The sequence below is a fragment of the Polypterus senegalus genome, chromosome 9 (assembly GCF_016835505.1).
Source record: "Polypterus senegalus isolate Bchr_013 chromosome 9, ASM1683550v1, whole genome shotgun sequence".
Taxonomy (NCBI): domain Eukaryota; kingdom Metazoa; phylum Chordata; class Cladistia; order Polypteriformes; family Polypteridae; genus Polypterus; species Polypterus senegalus.
The window spans coordinates 45,896,541-45,915,462 of record NC_053162.1 but is presented as its reverse complement, the minus strand read 5'-3'; the positions used below and the strand labels follow the sequence as shown (position 1 = coordinate 45,915,462).

At 37.4% G+C, this 18,922-nt stretch overlaps 1 protein-coding gene across 2 annotated transcripts in view; it reads left to right on the top strand.

The window, feature by feature from the left end:
- calb2a (calbindin 2a) overlaps window positions 1–15,800 on the top strand; it is a 104,604-nt gene extending 88,804 nt beyond the window's left edge. For both annotated transcript variants that reach the window (XM_039763065.1, XM_039763064.1), the window contains exons 7-11: window positions 8,152–8,207; window positions 8,310–8,349; window positions 9,002–9,055; window positions 11,283–11,354; window positions 15,287–15,800. In XM_039763065.1, coding sequence (XP_039618999.1) covers window positions 8,152–8,207; window positions 8,310–8,349; window positions 9,002–9,055; window positions 11,283–11,354; window positions 15,287–15,406 — 342 coding nt within the window. In that variant the 3' untranslated portion in view covers window positions 15,407–15,800. The remainder of the gene's footprint in view (window positions 1–8,151; window positions 8,208–8,309; window positions 8,350–9,001; window positions 9,056–11,282; window positions 11,355–15,286) is intronic.
- Window positions 15,801–18,922: the final 3,122 nt, after the last annotated feature.

The window sequence follows — 18,922 nt, the reverse complement described above, 5'->3', positions numbered from 1 at the left end:
TGTGGGTGCTATGGATCTCGTAATGGAGAGTGCAAAAGATTCTAGAATCTTTACTCTGTAATGGTCCATATGACGGAGATCTAGCGCCTGTGTCCACAGTGTTAACCAGTCATAGGACATGATGTTCAAAATTCACCTAGGGTTTTTCAGAAGAGATAGGACAAGTGCGGTGTGTGTTCTGTATTCTCTTTTCTGTATTAACTATTCACAATGACCATACTCCCGAGACCTTAGGTTTTTATGCAGAAGTACATTTCACAGACCCGAATAAGAGACATCCATCAAAATGTTCTTGACACAAAGGAGGCCCAATCAGGCCGGTGGGGTGGGAGTCTCTTTTCAAAGAGTCTTTGCCCCCAAGCGGCCTGGATTTGTCGGGCTATAAAAAACTTTTTCAACGACCCTCCATCCTTGACGGTGAAAGAAATTAGGGTTAGAATTTAAAAATCAAATGGTACTTTATTGGTCATTTTCAAAAACAATATTAAAATTGAAAGAGGTTTTACCAACCACTTCAAAACATATTACAACTTAACAGCGTGATTAAAAGCAGACAAAAACTGGTGATCTCACCGGTACATTCAGTTCAGACACTTCATCTGATTTTCCAGGACGTATACCCATAAAACCTTAAAGGTCCATCAGACCTATTAGGTCCATAAAATGGCGTTTAGAGAAAGTCTCAGCTATTTCAGGTATTTTTGAGTAAGAGTCAGCATCCATGTTATGAAAGGCTTGTACAATCGACTCCTGAATAGAATGTTAATTTTTCCAATCATCGACAGCACTTTGTACAAAGGCGTGAATCTGGTGAAAAGTAGAAAGATGTTGAAGCAGCACAGAGTCTTTATGACTAGACTCCTGAGCCACGGTTTGTGGAAAACAGACAGCAGCTGTTGCTGAGCCGGTCAGTGTCAAACAGACACGTAGGCCGTGTCTGGCTGGGTTGGTCTATTAAACATCCCTGCCCGGTACTTTTTAGGTGCCTATGCGTTATTATATCCGGCAGAACTGTAATCAAACTCTTGAACAGCTATTGAGCCTTTCGAAATGTCTCAATCAGGGTCCGTCAGTTTGTTCAGGGCCAGGTCTGCATAATCCCATCCTTGGGTGATATGTTCCAAACGGCTGGCGCCTGTACCAGGTCATCCATGGCCTGAATGGCTATCTCCTCACCCCCTGCTAGGAGCCCTGGAACATCATTAGCAGATACAAAAATGTCAGGTACTGCGCGGTTCTCCAGGAAACGATCCGACCAATACATATCACCATGGGTAGGTACCTGAGGCTCAGGATCCTAGATCTGGTCAGTTCAAGGCATAAGAAGGTCTGGCCAAGAAGATTGGTCTGGAGGTTAGCTGTTAGTCGTAGAGTACTCGGAGTCGGGCACGATAGCCTCAGGTCAAAACAGGCCATCGTAGGTGGCCGTCTGGTCCTTAGACCATCATGCCTGATCAGGAGCATAGCCGGAGAGATGTTGATTGTTAACCGTTCAAAACATGTTGTTGAAAAAGTTTTTTATAGCCCAACAAATCCAGGCCGCTTGGGGGCAAAGACTCTTTGAAAAGAGACTCCCACCCCACCGGCCTGATTGGGCCTCCTTTGTGTCAAGAACATTTTGATGGATGTCTCTTATTCGGGTCTGTGAAATGTACTTCTGCATAAAAACCTAAGGTCTCGGGAGTATGGTCATTGTGAATAGTTAATACAGAAAAGAGAATACAGAACACACACGCACTTGTCCTATCTCTTCTGAAAAACCCTAGGTGAATTTTGAACATCATGTCCTATGACTGGTTAACACTGTGGACACAGGCGCTAGATCTCCGTCATATGGACCATTACAGAGTAAAGATTCTAGAATCTTTTGCACTCTCCATTACGAGATCCATAGCACCCACAGGAAGTTCGACAATTAAGTAAAGACCCTTTAGTTGGTCAGAATCATGGGTTAGTGCCCAGGTCCATATTCTAAAACATCTTCGATTATATCTATTTAGTTAGCATGTCGGCTGTTCATTTTCAATATAGGTGGTATACTTCCCTGTCAAAAGGTTAAAATAAAACAGAGATCCGAGATACTCCTATTGCATCCGCAATATTTGTTATTAAGTGTATAGGTTTGTCTTGCATTCTAATTCTTAAAGCGGTATCAAACTATTGTTAATTTCAAAGCAAAATGCAACCAATCATTTTGTTTATAACTAAATTAAATAATCCTTATAAATAGATCCCGGTGCTTGATAATACTTAACACTAATTGATATCATTAAATGATACTTCTGTGTTTTATTCGGTTTACTATTTATTATTTTTAATTTGCCTTTTGTTTTATTAAAAATGAACTCTTTAAGACATATTCAGACTATTCCAGACTACATGTCAAAAAGCTTATTTATTTCAAAAGGTTTCTTTTCGTGCTGGTTTTGTCACCTATCAATGTTTTTATACATCACAGCAGTTTTCAAATTGTAATAACTCCTTTATAAATCCACTTTTTCATGTAATTATTTATTTCATAATTAACTTTATTTATTTATTTAGGCATAAATGTCCTTACCAGTCTAGTTCATATTCTAAACTCCAATATTTAATATTCTTCCTGAATCAGGAGGAACACAAACCTGACTTTTAGTTCCAGATAAGATTCTAACAATAACCGCTCATGTTAATCAGCCTCATACTAGCAGATGTTAAATAACGTTTTTCCCTAACTCTTTGCAACCCGTGGAACTGGTAAACAGATGACAGTTTAGCTGATAATATACCTCAGAAAACGTAGGTTCTGTTGTAGTGTGCTGTGATTTTGGGGTGATCCCTTGTTGATCCGGTCTTAATTATGTTTTTAATCTCCTCTGTGACTTAGTATTTGTAAATTTTAGTTTTACTATCTTATATTTGTGATATGGGCGAGTCAATGTTACATTTTGGAATAATAATGTCTAGCGTAACTCTGCCCCTGACTATGATCCCTGCACAAACCCTGGTCCTTTGACTCGTATTCAAGACGTTTGCAGACACTTGTTGACTCTTGGAATCACAGTTTAAACTTACATTCCCTTCACCCTGAATGCTACCAAAACCAAGGGTGCTTTTTCACAAACAGAGGGAAAAGCAGTTTTCAATGATAGCTGTCCTATGTAACCTGGACTAACTAAAAGAAAGAATAAACCACAAAGTTTTAGTAAAATTTTAATCCTTGTAAAACACATATAATATTATGTAACTATTTACTAAAAAAATGTCCATCCTGATTTGCCTAACGTGTCCAGTATAAGCCTAATCATCGGCCCTGTAGTGTACAGGCTCCTATAACCTACTATAACCATTCTTATTTTCAGGGGTTCATAACTGATGTAAAATGGAAGGCTATTACCAAGCATTAACAGAATTTCTAAAACTTTGTATTATACAAAGCATCCTAAGTACCAAAGTGATTATAGCCTGTTGATGAAAATGCGGTTTTAAATTAAAGCCTGAACAAAATAACTGTTTTCTATTCAAAATATAAAATGTTTAGTAAATAAAGAGAGACTAAATACAATTTATAACAAAATGGAACACCGATGAACGGCTGAATAACCAAGGAAATCTAATTTAGCTTGAAGTGCCACAGAGCGTTTTACAAATAATCCCCTACAACCGTAGTTCTCAAACTGTGGGATGGCCCCTAGGGGCAAGTAACAAAAAGGGGCAAAGATGTGAAAAACAAAGAATCAAATATGAAAAATACATCTATTGAACCGAAAACAAAATAACTTGAACTACATTCTGATACTAGAAAAATAAATATTGAGTTAGATAAAAGTTGATAAAAGTTAAGTAATTATAATAAAATATGCATCTATGGTATATCATTAATTTTAAAAAAGGACATATTGGTAATAGTGGTCTACTTTCAAAAAAAACGTTAAGGGCTCGATTAAAACTGTTATGAAAACTCTGTTCGCAAAAAAGATATGCTAGAAGATATCAGATGTCTCCAGTTCCTACCCAGTTCCTTTACGGACTTTATACTGGCTATTATCATTTAAAATGAGATCAGTCAAGAAAACTGCTGGAAAAATGGGCAGAACTCTTTTGGAAACAAGGATTTTTCTTATGTTTTAAAATCGGTCCTTTACAAAGATGCTTTTAGATGCTTTATTTTCTAAAGATGTTTTATTTTCATGTTAAAGCAACTGGTCATTTTACGTGACTACTAAAAATGTTTTTTTTTTTTTTTTTTCTTCTTTCTCCAGGTAACAAAATACATCTAGCAATACCAGGTTGTGTGGCGTTCAGTGCTTTTGTTTTATGGCTCTGTGTATCTGACCTATAATACTTTTCTCTTGCCTGTTATGGAGCTCACTCTGTCTAATTACCTGAAGTTACAGGAATTGGGAAGTGATGAACTATTTTGGTAAGAATATGTGTTAAGGTCTACATAAGAGAGTATAAAGGGCACAAGTGTCACCCTAGGACCCTAGCATGACAAAACAAAAATCATAATTGAGCTTTTCTGTTTAACTTTTAATTAAAAATAGTGAAAATGCTTTCCAGTTATCACCTGTGTTAATAGAAATAATTTTAGTTTTTGAGTAGACAGAAAATATCAATTTTGTGCTAGTGTAACAACAGTGAGTGCTTTTACATGCACGTACAAAACTGGGTTAAGGTGAGTAATCTGTCTTAAGGTAGAAACCTGCTTTCTTAAATCTCCGTTTTAATGCACAAGTGTATTTACAGAGTTTTCCTTTGTCAAAAGGCTCCTATGTTATAGAAATGAGCTAAGGAAAAATTAAAATCATCACTGACCGCAGCAAATCCTAAAACACACGTGGAATCTGTCTCTTGTGCAGTGTGGGATTACTTTTAAAAATAACTTAATTATATTACTCGCACGTCTAAAATCACCCGGCCTTTGTGGGGCTACTATTCCGTATTAAAATAATTACTTTTCATTTAGCGAAATGAATGAAAACACAGTTGCCTTATGTCTATTAAGCATTCGCTTCGATATATGCTCCTGGATCCCGTTCATCATTGGAGGCTGTCTCCAACCGGTTGTAACAAATGAGAGTTTATAAAGTTAAAATGTTTCGATATCCCAGACTTTTAAAACATGCGGACCCTGGTGCAGACATTCCCCTGCTACAGTAAGCCCGATTCGAAAGAGTACGCATTTCACAAACGGGACCCTTCTGTACGTAGTTCAGAATACTGACCTCTTACTACGCCAGCGCTGATACACAACCGGCCTGCGCTTTTAAACCATGCCTGAGTATTCTCAGAGAAGAGGCTCTGTTTGAATTTTCAGACGCCGAGACAAAACTACTTGATTGTAAAGCCCTTTTCGGTATGAAAAAGCTAATATTGTTTGCTTCAGTCCTATGAATTTGTACATTAATCGTCGTACACGCAGATAGATGGATATAAATGCTACATCTTATATTATACGCGCTCATGCGTCGCACACGCGTGCGCGCACGCACGCACTTGAGAATAAACTTGGAAATTATTCATAGTAAGAATAAAATATAAGGGTTCATCCATCCGTTTTCTAAAACATACTTGTTTGGCGCATATAATAATCAAAAATATGCCATACCGTGATCCTTGATGTTTCCGACGAGATTCGGTGTCCTCTTTCAGTATTAACGGCCTGCTGAGTAATGGACCAGTCTGAACACTTTTATAGACCCAAAAAGCTGGGTGTTTTGGAATGTGCCCCAATCATTTTAATCGGACATCCGTATAATGGCCTTTGTCCGGTGTCTAGGCACCACTTTCGGCGGACGCTAAAAAAGTCAGGAATTTGGTTAATAGATTTGTTTAAACATCTGTACGTATCTCCGCAAGACCTTTTCACCTTTGCAAAAATTTTGATCCGGTCACAAAGTTAAGGGTTATCCGAATTTGATTAATAGATTCCGTTGTAACTGGTAGATTTGATTAAACAGACGCATTCTGTTTTGCTCCGAGGTTAAAGGTCATCAGCGGCTCAGGCCGTTTATGATGCGGAAGTGCCACCGATTCCCCAAAGACCACAGCCCGAGATATCCGCTCTGATTAAGGCATTCAAACTTTTAGAAAAACTAAACGCCTTTCTTCATGAGGGAGGATTAACAGGGGTAGAAAAAGGGTTGGTTTTAGATCGATTTTAATACAAATTATAAATATATTAATTCATTTAGCATTTAGACGTCTCCAATGTGCTTTAAAAGGGAACTGCTGCATCTTATTTAACTGTGTGATTTTTAAAGGACTTAGCGAACTAGTTATCACGTGTTTTACACGTTATCATGAAAGCCTTTAACTTTTAAAGACCCATGCGTCTTGGGAATGGAAGAACGGGGGCTTACGCTCAGCTGTTGACAAGCCTGCGCGCGCCTGGACTGAATCAGCGCGGAGCTGTCAGGGGAGGAGGTGAACTTACACACAGCTCCACCCATATGGCATGCACTGACGGCTCTAACTGCGCTCCGGGACTCAGTGTGAACAGAGAGAAAGATCCTTTCTGTGTGCTTTGGGAATGACCAGCTCGCGGATGCGCGCAGGGACTGCTAAAAGCCAGGCTGCGCAGAGGGTGCCGGGCAGCTTGTATTTCAACGTGCTTTGAACTACAAGCACACTTGTCTGCGGGCTGTTAAAAGCTAGACTGCTTGTCTTTCTGTGCGCTGCTGAATGCTTTTAAACTCAGAGCCTGTCTGTGAAAGGATTTTCACGGAGATGGGAAGGAAAAGGCTGTTTTGTCTTAGATAAAATACAAGGGAGTTTACAAATGATATAGCAACGATTAGATAGATAGATATTTTTAAAATAATTGTTACATAGATACAGGGATTCTTACCTAAAGCAATATTGGCAGGAACGGCGTCAAGTTAGATCGGTCCGAACGGAGCCTGTGTGTGTATGTCCCAGGAAGAAGGGGACCAGACATCATGTGCTGCAGTGAGGCTTAGGCAGGCCATTCAGTCTGGGTATGGATAGGAACATGCCTGAACTTGTCCAGGGACCGGCTGCAGCATGCCTGAACCTGTCTTTGGAAGAGGGGTGGGGGCTGGGAAGTGGTGGGGTGGTGATGGGTTCAAGGGGGCCTAGGCAGCCCTTGGGCATGTCTGAACTTGCCCTAGTGCGATGGGGCAATGCAGGTGGCCAAGCAGGGGGGCGGGGTGGTGGGGGTTCAAGGAGGGTGGGGGCATCCATCAAATTGCCCTTGACAGTTTCCTGGGGAAAACAGATGGCTGGGCTAAAGGTCAACAAACAACCGGTGGTTGGGGTGGGGACTTCCTGTCATTAATCAACAGGGGCCCTGATCAAGGTCATCCAAGGTCAACAAAACAACCGGTGGTGGGGGAGGGGACTTCCTGAAAGGTCATCCAAGGTCAACTAACAACAGATGGTGGGTGGGGCGGGACTTCCGGTCTTCGATTAAAAGGGGGCGTGGTTTAATCTCATCAATCAAACTCGGATTAAATTTTGACAGAAGCCGCCTGACATTATACTACTAATCCTCTACCTCTTCATATCTTAAATCATTCTTAAGGCAGATTGAACACTTAAGTGCCAGCTTAAGTGAAAATTTAAGAAAATGCAAACAATGACTTAATCAGTTTTAATGAGAAAAGATGCAGACAAAAGATGAAGCGGGCTGCTAGAGTGGAAAAAACAAGAGCCGCTCACAAAGCAGCAAGTGCATCAACCTCTGAGCAAACAAATGCTAACCGTACGAAGAAAGAGTATGAGAACTATAAGTCAAGTGTATTCACTGCACGTTATCATGCAGTCCACCATTACTGATGCATAATAAATAGAAACTTTTTGAATGTCCTTATACATAATCCTAGATAAAAAAGCAAAGGGTTAAAACGACAAAATAAATGTAAAAGATAAATTCAAACAGCAAGAAGACAATGGGAGTCATTGCAACAAATACGTCAGGAGATTACTTAAGGCATGCTGTACCCTTAAATGGACCTCAAGCAATGCTACATTAGGAGGTCCTACAGATGTTATGCCGAATCTTTCCAGTGCAACTGTTATTTTAAAGTTGTGTACAATTATAAGATGTTGAAGTTAAACACTTGAGGTAATGGGAGAAAGAATCTGTTAGTTTTAGAGATGTGTTTTTTACACTTTTATTAATGTTCTTGTTTAACAATCTCACAGCTTAAAATGTTTGATACAAATGGAGATGGAAAGCTTTGTCTGTCAGAAATGGCCAGGTGAGTACAACGATCAGTCATTGGCTTGAAAATGTGGAAAATGACAATTCATTTATCAAAAAAGAATTATACGTGTCTCATCCTGCCCTAATATCTTTGCAGATTATTACCTGTTCAGGAAAACTTTTTACTTAAATTCAAGGTAAGCAAATGAAATGAGACCTGGCCATCTGAAAGTGAATTACATGCTGTTCTCTGATGCTCATATTTAATTTGTGTATCATTGTCTTTGTTGATGTACTTTTAAAAGTATGTTGAAGGAATAAGACATACTGATATGAGTACAAAATGAAAAATAAATAAATGCAAGATAATGCCAGACAGGAAATTAATTTCTATTTATAGTGCATTCACCAGTCGCTTGTTTTTGATTTGCCATTTAAAGTTGACATATAGAAATCTCACAGTACTCAGGGAAACACCAGTAATAACTGGGAACTGCTTTCAAACTAATCAGTTATCCAGGGGGCTTAAGGGACATTATGCTTTGCATGGGAGTTCTCCCCAGTGGGCAAATTTTTTTGAATTATGGAACATTTATTTTATAAAATACCATCATATTGTGGAGAGCTGATAGGCGGCAAGCACTGGGAGTCAGGTTGTAAATATATTGGTGTTTAAATGTGTCCCCAGTGGATTCAAACAATAATATCTGAGACTGTAAATTACAAAATACAATCATTTTCATTATTTTGTAAAGGTAACTGGTTAACTGTAAAAAATTTTGTTAATATACAAAAACAGAATCTATTTCTGTGAACTAAAAGTCCATATGCATTTTTTTTTTGTTACAGGAGGTCAAGTTAACTGCAGAACAATTTAATGCAATTTTTACTTTCTATGATAAGGTAAGTCTTCTTTGACCAATTACTTAGTACTCTTTCACTTTCTGACTTTTCTTTAACCTAAGTGATTGAATGTAGTAGTTATATGATATAGCAGAATTTACAGAACATATCATATAATTAATGCGTACAATCAGTTCAGTTAATGCACACACATTTTAACTCTATGTTCTTGTTATTCAAATCAATTACGGATAACGGGGGAAGCAAAAACACAAAAGGAACTAGGGGAAGTCTATATATCAGGAAAAATAGATAAACCTAATACATAAAGAGTTGTAAATATAGACAGAGGATAAGTGAAGCTATGGGGGTACATAGTATTACTTCAGCCCTGGTTGAGATATCAGGAGGACCTTTCTGGAAGGGTGAAACCTCAAGGCCTCAAAAGGAAATGCAGCCAGACATCTTCATCTGATGCCACTCAGTACTGTGGATGAACAGGGACAGGTAGTTAACTACAGTGCCTCTGTCGACTTGGGGTGGAACTACTTTCCTTACCAGAGCCTTGACGGTGTTTCCAGAGTGTATATGCATGACAGTGCTCATGCACATTCACATATAATATTCTAACAAATTGAGAAACAATACAAATATTGGTAGAAAGTACATCAGCAAACAATAAAAGATCCCAGTAAAGACAGACACAGGGAATAGGAGGCAACAGCATGGAAGAATAATTGTGACAGGTTACAGCTTGCTTTATTTTATTTCCTTGAATGTATCTCAAGTCAATGATTGTCATGATGAAGGGGGTTAGGGCCCAAAACACATAGGCTGATTTGTGTTTTCCATGTTTGTGCCTTTCTTTTCTGTAGGGATTTAAGAAATTTTTCATAGCTGGTGTCAGAAGTAGATGATTACCAGGTGGTTCTATCACACTGAGCCGTCCCTGTTCTCTTCGTTCTGAACCTTATTTGACACCACATCACACCCTTTAAACTTCTGTTGTTTGTGGATGAGATTTTTAAAGGGCATTTTTCTTGTGATTGGCGATTCTAAATTGGCCCTAGTGTGTGCTTGGTGTGTGGGTGTGTTTGTGTGTGTCCTGCGGTGGGTTGGCACCCTGCCCGGGATTGGTTCCTGCCTTGTGCCCTGTGTTGGCTGGGATTGGCTCCGGCAGACCCCCGTGACCCTGTATTCGGATTCAGCGGGTTAGAAAATGGATGGATGGATGGATGGATTTTTCTTGTGTTCTTATTTTTTGTTGAAGTTTTAAATTTGAGTGTGATTATGCACTGCAATTATATTTATTCACACTATTTTTCCTCACATATTGACTTGATTTATGGTATTCTCCATTTCCTTTTGTGTTTTTGTTTTATCTTTTTTTGCGTGGTTATTTGTCTCAATGGGATAATGGGAGACAAGACTCACCTAACATCATTGAGTGAGGAACCAATACAGTCTCATTTAAATCCACCTGTAAAAAAACAATATAAAGTGAGAAAATAAAGTGTTGGGGATCCAGCCTGGATACTCCACTTATTTGCCAGAGGGATGGAAACAGTAAGTGTCACTGCAAGGACTTGACTGCCACAACATTAGAGGGTCAAATGACAATGACCTCCTGTGACTCTGGTCAGACCAGAAGAGAGACCATTGCTTCATTTAGTCATCTCCTGCTGGCAGATGGTCAGCTGAACTCTGGGAGGAAGCAGAAAGCACATCATCAGCTGTCACCACAAACATGGAAACAATCGTAGTAAAAGGCTGTTATGTACAACACACCGATTCACTTAGCATGCACACTTATGGGATGTGGAAACTACAGGAAACCACAAAATAGTTTCAGCTTCTTTTTCCTTTTTCTTATTGTTTGGATAGTAGTGCTGTGAATTCACTCCTTTAAGTTTTCTTGTATTTTTGTGTTTTAGTGTATTTTATTGTAATTTCATTTTACTTTTACAGTTTAAATATTGCATCTCTGCATTTCTCCAAGCCAGCATTCACTAGAACAAGATTCATAATATTGATTATACCAGTGCTTTTGAACAATCTGACCCTAATCATCACATTTGAATATAATTATCACCTGGCAGGAATGTATCAGCACATTTTAGTGACATTTTTTGATGTCACTGTTACACCGATCTTAAAAATATACAAAATAGGACAAAAGAAAGGGTGCAATAAAAGCACAAGGATTTACAGAAGTTTGTGAAGTTGTTATTTTAAATATATAACATGAAGGGTCTTTTACATTAAATACTTTTTTCCTTTTGGTTAGGATGGCAATGGCTACATTGACGAGCAAGAACTGGATGCACTACTTAAAGATATGTATGAGAAGAACAATAAGGTAGGCCAACGTCTGAATTAGATTAAGTGGGCCTGAGAATGTTTTGTCATTTTTCTTGTGTGATTGTCTAAACTCAAGTATTCTACAGGCAAGAATGGACAGAAAGATTAAGTACACCAGTGATTCTCAAACTGTGGGGCGGGCCACCCTAGGGGGTTGCAAAGTAACAAAAAGGGGGCCACGAAGATGTGAAAAAAAGAAAACAAGAATCGAAAAATTAAAATTTCATCTCAAATTAACTTAAACTACATTCTGATACAAGAAAAATAAATATAGAGTTACATATATGTTGATAAAAGTTAAGTAGGTATAATAAAATATGCATCTATGATATATCATTAATTAAAAAAGAACAAATTGGTATTAGGGCTCCTTTCAAAAAAACGTTAGGGGGGGGCGCGATTAAAACTTATGAAAACTCGGGTCACAAATACTTAAAGACTGAGAAATGCTGAAGTACACTATTTTATGATTGTAGGGTTTACAAAACACTTACAAATTTTAAAGATTATTAAACATGAGGATCAAAAAGACCAATGGTTGTCTCAAATGAGGAAACACAAAAATAACCACAATCTTAAACAATAGTGAGAAGATTGAAAAAAAAAGAGAAATAAAAACTAAACCATTTCCAAAAATGTAACATTTCCCACCACATGAGGGAAAGATAATACCACAGCAAACAGGAACAGCATTTGAAGGGAAGAACACCTTACCAAATGGTATGTACAGCAGTGGTTTTCAACCTAGTAGGCCCCTAGGGCAACGAAGTTACAAAAAAGGGGGCGCGAAGATGTAAAAAAAAGAAAACAAGAATCAAAAATATGAAAAACAATCTGTTGAAACCAAAACAAATTAACTTAAACTACATTCTGATACTAGAACAATAAATATAGAGTTAGATAAATGTCGCTAAAAATTAAGTAGGTATAATAAAATATGCATCTACATTTCAAAAAAATGTTAGGGGGGCGCGATTAAAACTGTTATGAAAACTCGGGTCACAAATACTTAAAGGTTGAGAAACGCTGATGTACAGTTTCAGATCAATTATTCATTGGGATTGTGTGGCAGCTGGAGGCCCAAGGAAACATTGTGTGAGTACAGGGAAAAGCGGATCCCACTAAATATAAAAAATTCTGGAGAATGTCAGACAATCAGACAGGAAATTGAAGCTAAAAGAAGAATGACTTTTACAACAAGACAACGACACAAAATGCACTTCAAAATCTATTGTGAAGTACCTCAAGGAGAACAAGTGAAGGTTTTGGAATGGCTCTTGCAGTCCCCTGACTTGAACGTCATTTATAATCTGTGGGTAGAACTTAAATGTGTTATGAAGTCTCGGCAGCCTAAGAATATCTCACTGCTGGAAGCAAGTTGCAAATAAGAATAGTAAAAATGTCCACAACAAGAAATCAGAGACTCATAGCTGGCTGCAAAGAGTATTTATAAGCTGTAATTTTTGCCAAAGAAGGTGTTGCTAAGTACTATTAGGTACTGGCTCTTTATTAATAAAATGTATTATTATTGTTACTCAGTGAGGTGCCCAAACGTTTGAAAATGTCACATTTATTTTGTGCACTTTTTTTTTGTTCACAAAATAAATCAGAATTATACATTAATGTTTTCATTCAAATGTCATTGTTTTAGTCCTTTGTGGTTGCAGTTGTATTTACTATTTTTTTCCTTCAGATGTCAAGAGAACCTATAATTTGGCCAGGGCTGCCTAAATTTTGTCATGAATTAGAACCTCCAATGCCTAACTTATTGAATCAAAGAAAAATAAGAGCAACACAAGTAGCACTTGACAAATCAATTTCCAGAAAAAAGTGACAAGCCAGAATCTTAAAGCCACAAAAGCATGGAGACAAAACACACTGTTAACATGAAACAAGAAGCAATCGAGTTCTTTGTTATACAACTGCAAAACTCTTGGTAGCCAACTTTATTCAAACAAATCCAGAAACTTAACGTACTGACATTTGTGTGCTATTTGGGAGCAGAGGGCATTTAGAAAATGACCACAAGCTACAACGATACAACCCTACGGAATAAATATCACCAATCATAAAATGGGTTTTAAAGTAAAGAAACATTAAGAAAAATCTCCAACAAGTAATGAACCTGACTTATATGATCTTGGTACTCTTTGAGTTTTCATTGTTTTTGTTAGGTGGGCCTCATAGGGCATGTGTTTGCTTTTTCTGTGGCATTCCCAAGTCAAATCAAATTGTGCGTATGTAGTGTTTAGCGTGTATTTGTGTGCTGTTATGTACACAAATACATTAATGTATTCAAATACATTTCTGACATTGAACATGAACTGCAGGACTATAGGGGTCACCTAGACCCTGACTACTTTTTAGCTTGTTGTAATCTTTGTTGTTATATTTTACATAACCTATCAAACAACAGTAATAGCGCTGGGAAGAGATTGCTGTTTTCTGTTGGTTAAGAAAGCAAATAAGAACTTTATTATATTCAGTGCATATGATAAAATATCTGACCTGAACTAATTACACTTCTTTACATGTTTTGTCAAATCACAACCTTGGGTTTTTGAAAGAGGCAGTGCCATTAACCTCCTGTGCTTACCAAACAACAGTCACTTTCTGTGGTGTGATATGTGCACACATAATTTTAAAAACACAAATTATACCACGGTCCCAAGCCCAGATAAATGGGGAGGGTTGGACATCAGGAAAGGTATAAAAGTCATGCCAGAGCATCTACTGGAGATGTCTAGTAAAAAAAAAATGGCATTCCCATATAAAATTGGAAAAAGCTTCAGAATAAGAAGACACAGGAAACTAAATGAAATGCTATAAACAAGTCTATAGGGCATGGTGAGTTGCTGCTGTTGAGAAAAGTAGAGACAGAAAAATGATGGGGGACAGCATGTTTGAGTGAGCAAAATGAATTAGTAACTTTACTGATTCTTCTTGGTAGGCATTTAATCCAGTCTTTAATTTGATCAGATAATTTATTTTAGCAACTGATCCTGATATAAAATGTTATGTTTACAAAGTGAGACCCGGAAAATAGATGTAGTCAAGAAACTGGCAAGGTCAATACCATAAAAAATCAAAGGTACGGTCATCTAAACTAAAATGAAAGACAAAACTGAAGCCAAAAAATATGCAAGGATTCACAACCAGGGAAAAGCTTTTTGAAAAATTGCCTTTAAACATGAGACAAGAGAAACATATCAAATGCTAGCCTTTTAACCCCTCACTTTGTAACATTCATTGTCATGACCTCTGAGGACCTGCCCCTAACAATCATAGGATGCATCCTAACAACGGATACGCAAAATGGCGGTGCCCATAATAAATAAACATGTCAGCAAAAATGGTCCAGATTAATTTATAACTATTAAATTACTCTGTAGCAAAAAAAGCTACTTAAAGAAATTAATTCTGGGATGTTAAAATACCTTAATAGGAAAGGCATATAGTAAAAGTGCCAGAAAATAAATTTGCAAAAAAAATGAAACCATTGAGATCTGAAAGCACATAGCACTTTTAAGTAAGCTTCCATTGATTGGTTTATAATCATTTTTATAACATTAGTGAATAATGTATTTGGTGCTCTCTACTATAGTGGAACATACAGTACTACAGCAACCTCTGTGTATTGTCACCCTAAAGTCCCCTGGCACTGTGCACCCTCCGTAACTGCAGATGTTTTTGTGATCCATAATATTTAATACTAACTTTTGAAAGTAAAATATTTAAGCTTGACTGTCACTTTAGAGAGTAAGTCAATTAACAAATAAGAGGCAATGACAGATGAAAGGTCTTACTTTATATATATATATATATATATATATATATATATATATATATATATATATATATATATATATATATATACTGATTCAAAGATATACTGTATACATAAATATATTTCTACTTCTTGTGTTGCAGAAAGATCTGGACCACCAAAATCTTGCAAGCTACCGGGATTCCATCATGGCTCTGTCAGATGGAGGAAAGCTGTACCGTAAAGAGTTGGAGCTAGTGCTCTGTGGCGAGCCAATTATGTAAAATTCCAGATCCTTCCATTCCCACAAACCGTCTCAGTGACATCTGATATATTTAAAAAAAAATAAACTAAATAAAATAAAAAAAATAAAACACCAGGTGCATGAACTGGGCTTTACTGTACCTTCCATCATTAAGGAGCAAGTGAGTGCATCTCTTTGTCACCTGTCACACAGCTTGTGTTTTTAAATTTGAATAAATGACATTAGAAAGAACAGTTAAAATTTCATTGCCTGTTTTAAATTTTGTGTATTGTATCTGTTCCAAATTTCATTTTATCTTTGACTAGTTCCATTTTTTCCACTATGCCACACTCATTTATTTTTGTTTTTGGCAAATACTGTTGATCGAAGATATCATCAGATAATACAATAAAGATATCTACGAACAAACACTGGCTATATTTTTTTCTTTTGGGTTATAACATTACAGCAACAACTGCCAGCCAGATGATATGTCACATCACAAATGCAGTTGCATCTGGTGTGTTAATCCTTTGTAATAATCTGAACTGAAGTAGGCCAGGCAGGCAGCGTTTGGTGCCATGTTTAGACCCCCAGCCCTGCAGCTGTCTGAGCTCTTCACATGTAGTGGTCTTAAACTTAAGGAGTACCATTTAGAATTATCAGACTAGCGATTCAGATTCTACTGTTGGCCGTATCTGTTTATTATTCTATTATCTATCCAAATTAAGGCTGAAGCGAGATTGGAAACTCTTCTTGGTTTTTGTCACTTGTTCATGTATTTTCTCTTTCTCTTATGCCACTCTTAATCTCCTTTTAGCTAGTCTCAAAATATGTTAGGAGTTGGACAAACTCATTTCTGGTGAACTTATCAGGGCAACATGTTGTATGTTGGCTGAGCATTAAGTAAAACTTTCATTTTACACAAGACAATACAAAACAGATAAGGACGATGAATATAATCAAACTTCCATTTTACCTTTTACCCAACCTGCTCAATCAAGTTCATTATGCTGTGTGGCCATAACTAATCCTGGGAACACCCAGTGCAAGAGAAGAAGTGTCCCTGGAAGAGACACAGAACATAGTTGGACAATCTCATGCACATAATCATGGTTACACGTAAGGGACCAGAGGGCTTGCCTTTAGCAGTTGGGATAAAACCAAGATACCCAAAGAAAACTCCATACAAACATGAAGAAAACATGCAGCATCCTGAAAGTATACTATACCAGATCACTTGCCTGAAGCTAAGCAAGTTCTAACCTAGCCAGTACTTGGATGAGAGACCAGGTAGGAAAATCTTGGTTTGCTGCTGAAACAGGTGTTGGTGGATCCCAGTGCCACAGTGCTATAAAAATGGCTCCATCCTTTGGATGAGATGTAAGATTGAAAACTCTCTGTGGTCATTAAAGATCCTTTGGCATCTTTTGAAAAGGGTTTATCCCCTATGTACTGGCTAAATTGCCCATCACGGCCCTGTCCATTATGGCCCCCTAATCATCCCCTGTCCCTAATGGTCTAACTATCCCTCACCCCTTCACCACCCAATAGCTAATGTGCGGTGAGTGTATTGGTGCAATAATGGCTTCCATTGCATCTTCCAGATGGATGCTACACATTAGTGGTGGTTGAAGTGGTTCATCTCTGTCTAAGTGCTTTGAGTAGTAAGAAAAGCACTATATACATATAATTATTATTATTATTATTAAGTATCCTTCTATGTTTTAGTAATTAGAGGATGCTCAAGGAGAAGCATTCAGTCGAAATAGAATGTTAATCAAATTGCAAATGTTTTCATATTTTATTATGCATTCACCAGTGAAGGCCAGTATCATATATATTCTAGATAATAAAAGGAAGATACATTGAGGAAGAAAGTTGGAAACAGAACGGTTGGGTTAACAAATATGCAGCAGTGGTAATATTCATGGGAGCTCTTTCTGCGCACAAATGGCTCTCCCTCTTGGTCCTGGTTTTATTATTTTTAATCAATTTTGGTTAGTTCTGCATATAATTAAACACCTTTCTAAACTGCATAGAGTGTTTTGTCAGCTTCTTATTTCATTTAGAAAAACATTTTGCTTTTCTAAGACACTGAGACATACAGTGGAGCTCCTTTTAAGATTGTCAGTTCATAAAGATGTATTCTCGCAAATGTTCTCTGTAGGCATTTTTACCTGGTCGTAAGTTTAGACAGATGTTAAGTTTCAACTCACCCAATTTCACTATAGTCCCACATCTCAATAGAATAAGAATGTGAACCATTAATTTGATTCCAGCTAATTGCTTTTAGTCTAAAAGACTAATTTTATCTTTATTTTACTTACTTATAAGTTGCTATAATATTTGAGTTAGCTTTACTGACTATTGTTCTAAGTTATGAATCCCTAGAAAGTAACACGAGTATGGCTAACAGTTACTTTTCAAATGTACCCTCAACGTGTTACGCACTGTTTAGCTAGCATGTGTGTTATGATAAAACCTCAGGGGCTTAAGTAGCTCTCTTCATATGTATCATAATAAATAATATTTCTTTTGTAACCTCAGAGGCTAAGCATCATTTCTTAGCATGTGTTTCAGAATAAAACCAAAGAGGCTATGCAGATTAACTTAATTTGGGTTAAATTTAACTCAAAGCCTAACTATTAAAAGAATGTCCACCAAATATGAATGTTCAGAGAGCAGACCTCAGAGGTCAAGTTACAAGATGTATCCACAATAAAAGGGGCTACACCTTTCTTGCATAAATTACAAAAATAGCAGGCAAATGATCATTACAATTACTGATAGTTTATTAACTGCAAACTCAAATTTATATAGTAATAGAACAGAGTATACATATATCTTCTTATATACAGTGGTGTGAAAAACTATTTGCCCCCTTCCTGATTTCTTATTCTTTTGCATGTTTGTCACACAAAATGTTTCTGATCATCAAACACATTTAACCATTAGTCAAATATAACACAAGTAAACACAAAATGCAGTTTTTAAATGATGGTTTTTATTATTTAGGGAGAAAAAATCCAAACCTAGATGGCCCTGTGTGAAAAAGTAATTGCCCCTGAACCTAATAACTGGTTGGGCCACCCTTAGCAGCAATAACTGCAATCAAGCGTTTACGATAACTTGCAATGAGTCTTTTACAGCGCTTTGGAGGAATTTTGGCCCACTCATCTTTGCAGAATTGTTGTAATTCAGCTTTATATGAAGGTTTTCTAGCCTTTTTAAGGTCATGCCATAGCATCTCAATTGGATTCAGGTCAGGACTTTGACTAGGTCAGTCCCAAGTCTTAATTTTGTTTTTCTGCAGCCATTCAGAGGTGGATTTGCTGGTGTGTTTTGGGTCATTGTCCTGTTGCAGCACCCAAGATCGCTTCAGCTTGAGTTGACGAACAGATGGCGGACATTCTCCTTCAGGATTTTTTGGTAGACAGTAAAATTCATGGTTCCATCTATCACAGCAAGCCTTCCAGGTCCTGAAGCAGCAAAACAACCCCAGACCATCACACTACCACCACCATATTTTACTGTTGGTATGATGTTCTTTTCT